Here is a 6,199-nt window from a genome sequence, read left to right on the forward strand (position 1 = left end):
GGCCGCGGTCAAACTGTCAGGAAAACTGCCAGCGAAAATGTGCAAAGTGCTGCACTATTTTACATGCAGGTACGGAAAGGGCGTCGAAAGACAAAAGGGGAGTTAAGGCGCCACAAATGGATTTGTGATGTTCATTTTTATTGCACATATTCTGCGACGATTGGCTGCCCAGTGTTATTCGAGAGATTGCTGCCGCCGTTTCCTGTTTGATATTGGTTGGATCAGCAGTGCAGTGGGGCGGGGATCTGTATTTCTGCTCTGACATAATATTTCCCGGACTGCAGAGTTACAGACTCAGGGAACATCATGCGGAATCGTCTCGCACCGCTCCTCATCATTATATCACTTCTCAGTAAGTATTTCCTTCCCAGTAAAAATCCATTCTCGCCCCGACCGCTGTCGCCCACATGTTATTATTAGTAAAATGATGATGAGGAGGATGTTGATGATTATGATAATTTTATGTTAGAATTAAACCATCGAGACAAAGAGGAACAGCCGGTTCCTGAAATGACGTTTGAAGAGAAAAGCTATAGCACACTAAACATCCCAGCATTAAAGAGACATTCTGAAGGGCAATGATCATTGGGCGAACTCTGTGCTTGGGGCCTGTTTTAAAGAACACAATCACTACCTTGTGAAATCTGATCCTTGTGTATAAACTGTCTCTGACCCAGCAACATACACTGATCAACTAAACCCTGTGTACAGGCCGTGATCAAAGGGTCCGGGACACTGACAAGGGAGATGTGTAAAGGGTTGCACAATATTGCAGGCAGGCACGGACAGGGAATCAAATGACAAAAGGGGACTTAAGGTGCCATATTTATGATGTTCATTGTTATTGTAAATGCGCATTGCAATCAGCAACTAATATAATTCCCGAAGTGGACCTCACCTGATCTTATTGAGTGTCTTTTTTTGTTGCAAGTTTAGTAAGGTCCCCTTCACTCTCACTGTGGAGGCTGAATTATTGCTTCTATTTATCGGTGTGAGTACGGAAGACCGGCAAACATTGGCAGCGTTTTAGAGATGGCGCTGGTTGAGCTGCTCCTGATGTCCATTGTAATAGGTAGATGGTGATATGTGTTCCCTCTGCTGGCGTGAATTTTGCAAATTAACAGAGGGATTAACTGATCATTTTATTAATTTTTATAGGTAAAATCCAAGGGAGTTCGGTAATGCAGCCTCAGCATGAGGTGAAAGTATACGCAGGAGATAATTCTCAATTGAGCTGCATTACAAAACTAGTTCGGCTGCTCCGGATCGTTACTGGTACCGGCTGTACCCGAACCAAGGAACGCAGTTGATCTTGTACCGTGATAACACCAGGGGAAAGGATGCCGATTTGGCAAAAGGAAAATTCGACGCTCGCCATTTCAGTCAATATCAAGTTTTTCCTTTGTCAATTTCTGCAGCAGAGACTGAAGACAGCGCCGCCTATTTCTGCGGACTGAGGATCACGGTGCTTCAAAACTGCTCGACTTTCGTACAAAAACCTCGCCAAAACACAGACCAACACAAGAGCTAAGCAAAGACATCTGCCATCGAGCGACTCATGAAACAAATAATTGTCATTGAGAAAATGATGAGAAAAACATCTTTCATGTTTTACCAAAATGGTACCAGAGTTGATGTACTTCCGTCATGTGGAAAGACGAGAGAACCGGAGATTGTTCTTCTTATAGCAGAGAAGGTTAAGGGGAGATTGAATAAAGGTGTTTAAAATTCTGAATAGTTTTGATAAATTAGATGGGGAGAAATTGCATTCACTGGCAGGTTAGGTCGATAACCAGAGAACACAGTTTTAATATAATTGGCAAATAAAATTCAGGGGGAAATGAGGAGACTATTTTTATGCAACGAATTTTTACAATCTAGAATGCACTGCCTGACAGGGTGGTTGAAGTAGATTCCGTAATAACTTTAAAAGGGAAATTGGATAAATAACTGGAAAAGCAAAGTTTCCAGGGCTATGGGAAAAGATCAGCGGAGCGGGGCTAATTGGATAGCTCATTGAAAGTGCGTGCACAGACAAGATTGGCCGAAATGCTTCCTTCTGTGCTCTATCCTTCTATAATTCTAAAAGTCCATTGTCATCCCTAATTTGACATAAATCGTCGTTCCTTTATTATCTCTGGGTCGATGTCCTGGAATTCGCTCCCTAATAGCACCGTAGTAGCACCTTCACCACACGGACTGCAGTGCTTCAAGGAAACGGCTTACCAACACCTTCATAAGGGCAGCTAGAGATCGGTAATAAATGCCGGCCTTGTCATCGACGTCCATATCTCGAGAATGGATGCCAAAAAATAAGAGAAACAGCAGTTACAGTATGACAATCACTACATGAAATCTTTCATGGTATCAGTCATTCATTCTTTCTCTAATTTTTATACTCTGTCCCCTAGTCCTAGAATTTTCACCAGCAGAAATAGTTTCTCTCTATCTAACCTATCAGTTCCCCTTAATATCTTGAAAGCTTCTATCATATCACCCCTTAACCCTATAAATTCTCGGGCATGCAACCCTAGTTTGTGTAATCTATCCTCGTAATTTAACCCTTGATGTCCAGGCATCATTCCAGTAAATCTAATCTGCACTCCCTCCAAGGCCAATATATCCTTCCTAAATTGTGGTGCCCAGAACTGCTCACAGTATTCCAGGTGTGATCTAACCAGGGCTTTGTATAGCGGTAGCATAACTTCTAACCCCTTTTATTCTCGCCCTCTAGACATAAAGACCAGCATTCCATTAGCCTTTATTGCTTATTTTCTGTACCTGCCATTACATTTTAATGATCTATGTACCTGGACCCCTAAGTCTCTTTGGACCGCGACTATTTCTAGCTTTTCCCCATTTAGAAAGTGCTCTGTTCTATCATTCTAAGTTTCAAAGTGGATAACATCACGTTGAATTTCATTTGTCACTGTTTTGTCCGTTCGCTTAATCTATTAATATCTCCTTGTAATTTTATTCTTCCATCTACACTGCTTCCAATAGCGCCAATCTTTGTGTTGTCGGCAAATTTGGATGTGTGACTTTCTATCCCCCATCTAAGTCTTTAATAAATACGATGAATAGTTGAGACCCTAACACAGATCCTTGTGAGATACCAATTAGAGTACCTGTCCTAGCAATTAGAGTACCCACTCATTATCCCTACTCTCTGTCTCCTGCCGCTCAGCCAATTTCCGAACCAAGTCAATAATTTGCCTTCACTTCCACGAGCTTCAACTTTAGCAAACATACTTCTATGAGAGACGTTATCAAATGCCTACTGGAAGTCCTTAAAAATAATATCCATAGACATTCCGCTCTCCACTACTTTCGTCACCTCTTCAAAAAATTCAATTAAATTCGTCAGGCTCTCTCTGACCAGCCGAAAAATTTCGAGGTGTTCGGTCACCTATCCTTAATTATAGTCTCAATAATTTCCAGAAAGCAGAAGTTAGGCTAACTGGTCTATAATTTCCTGGTTGCCCTCTCTCACCTTCCTGAAACAGCAGAGCGACATGCATAATTTTCCAATCTAAAGAAACGGTTCCCGAATCGAGAGAACGTTGGAAGATTGTAGTTAAGGCATCTGCAATGTTCTCACTTACACCCTTTGAAACACTGGCATGGAAACCATCTGTTCCTGGGAACTTGTCAATCTTTATTGCTCCATTACTATTATTTTTCTAATGTTAATTTTGGTGATTCCCCATCCCTGAGTCAATATTAGTTTCCTTGGGACGCCCAGCACACTATACTCTCCCTCAACTGTAAATACTGACGCAAAGTAATTATTCAACATGTCTGCCTTTCTGTATTGTCATTGACAATATCACCGATATCCATTGTCAAGGGACCCACATTGCCCATAACCAACCTGATTTTCCTAATATAATTGAAAAAGAAGTGTTGATTTTGATATCCCTTGCAAGTTTCTTTTCATACTCACTTTCTGTAGCTCTCACTATCTGTTTTCTCACCTTGTGTTGCTCTTTTTATCTCTCCCAGGACCTGTGCTGGTTTTTTTATTTTTGTACGCTTTTGCTTGTAGTTTTATGTTGTCCCTTACCTCTGTACTCGTGATTGGCTGTTTCTTGGCAAGTAGAGGTCTTGCCCCTGAGGGGTATAAACGCTTGCCTAATCTCTCCATTTATACATTCTACCACTTCGCAGCCGCTACCAGGGTGCCTATACACAACTGCCACTACAGTATTACATCCTTTCCTATTTCTTAATTCTACCAATAAAGTCTCCATTGCCTGCTTACCTCTCGTTGTATCCTCTCTTAACTTTGAAATGAATTCATCCTTACACAGTGAGGCTACTCCTCAACCTTTACCATGTTCCCTAAACTGTGCCTCTCCTCCTTTAATATACTGATTGACATTCTGAGTGATGCTGTCAGAGGTAGTAGGAGGAAGTGGAAAATCTACTTCTGAAAATCATTACTCCTGTTAAAATGCTGTTACCCAATTAATGCATTCGGTAGTTTCACCAGAAAGAGAATTGCACGAGTCACTCCCTCACCTTCTGTGATACCTTCCAGTCGAACAGTTTCTTACTTTAATCCGTACAACAGATTGCAACAGGAAATAGAACTGCTGTTCCAAGGGGTTGTTGGTGAAGATTCAATAGAGCCCATGTCGTACCGTCACCTCGTTATATTGTGGCTGGTGATCGGTAGGTATGGCCATGCCTTGTGTCTGTTTGCACTAATCTGATTTTAACAGACTTTCTATCTCAGTATTGTATTCAACCCTCAGTTAGCTATTATTTCAGGGGAGATTCAGGCAGATTCGATGTCACAACCTCAGACCACGCTCTATGTGACTGAAGGAGAAAGTGTGAAAATAGACTGTAACTACACAACAAGCTACAGTAACCCTGATCTGCACTGGTACCAGCAGTGCACGAACCAGACGCTGCGATTTATTTTGTACCGGGATACCAGCAGTAAAAAGGATGCGGATTTTGCCAAGGGAAGTTTCGAGGCCGGCAAGACCAACGCAGAAAAGAAGTTTCCTTTAAAGATCACTCGAGCGGAAATCCAGGACACCGCCGTATATTTCTGCGGGTTAAGAATCACATTTTAAAACTCATCTGTCGCTGTACCAAAACCTCAGCAACATAATAATGTCGCAGACGGTGTCTGCAGTTCAAGGGAACAGACCCTTGTTAAAAAGTGTCAGCCATGGCTCAGTCGGTCTCCCTGTCGCATCTGAGCCAGAAGGCCCTGGTTGAAGTCCCACACCAGAGACTCTAGGCTGACACTCCCAGCGCAGCACTTTCGGATGAGACCTCAGACGAAGGACCCATCTGTCCTCTCAGGTGTATGTTGAAGATTCTACGGTACTATTTCGAAAAATAGCTGGGGCATTCACCCCGGTATGTTGAGGCCAACAGTTATCCCTGAACTGACATCACTGTAAACAGATTATCACGTTGTTATTTGTGGAAGCTTGCTGTGCGCATATTGGCTACATTACAACAGTTTCCGACATTACAACAGCGACTACGCATATAAATTATTTCAGTGGCATTTTAGGATCTGTAGGACAGGCTGTATGGACCTTTCCTATCTATCATTGTTCGTATATATAGCATAAGATTATCGTAACTACTGGGGCTCTCACAGAGTTATTTATTGCAGTGGGCCAGTGGGATTCTGCGTCTTTCGCGGGAACGGATTGGAGGCTCTTTGCACCAATCTTAAGCCCATTACTTAAGCCCAGACCTTTAAAGGGCCTCTACTTCTGAGCATACAACATAATACTGAACCCAAAGCAGCTCGCCTTCTCTTTTAATTTGCTTTAGCTTCATTAAGCTGCTCAATTCCTCTCCTTCATCTCCTCTTTAACCAGATCCTGCAAAACAAGGCTTCTGATGACCTAGTTTTTTGGGCGCTAAAGAATGAAAACCGCAGGATGTCAGTTGTATTGATAATAAAATCCACGTTGAAATACGTGAGTTCAACCGAGTTCCTCTTGCGGTTGGTAACACTGAGCAATGGTTTCCATCTGTTGCTTAATTAAGGCAAGGGCAATACGGCAGCAATAACTTCGACAGTATAAGTTATTATAACTTTTCTGTCACCCTTTTTGTGCTCGGTGTGTGTGAGAATGGGAGAGGGGGTGATGTAAAGCAGCGATACGAGTAGAAAATGATAGAGTGGATTGCAATCCTGGAAATATTACATTCAATC

The 6,199-nt window shown here is 42.3% G+C and overlaps 1 gene segment (V, D, J or C); it reads left to right on the top strand.

The window, feature by feature from the left end:
* The first annotated feature begins 4,796 nt into the window (after positions 1–4,796).
* On the top strand, positions 4,797–5,090 carry LOC147118373 (T cell receptor delta variable 3-like). The segment is given in 1 exon segment: positions 4,797–5,090. A coding segment is annotated over 1 exon segment (294 nt).
* The last annotated feature ends 1,109 nt before the right edge of the window (positions 5,091–6,199 follow it).

The sequence above is a fragment of the Somniosus microcephalus genome, chromosome 4 (genome assembly GCF_052327205.1).
Source record: "Somniosus microcephalus isolate GS21.2 chromosome 4, FLI_Smic_1.0, whole genome shotgun sequence".
Taxonomy (NCBI): domain Eukaryota; kingdom Metazoa; phylum Chordata; class Chondrichthyes; order Squaliformes; family Somniosidae; genus Somniosus; species Somniosus microcephalus.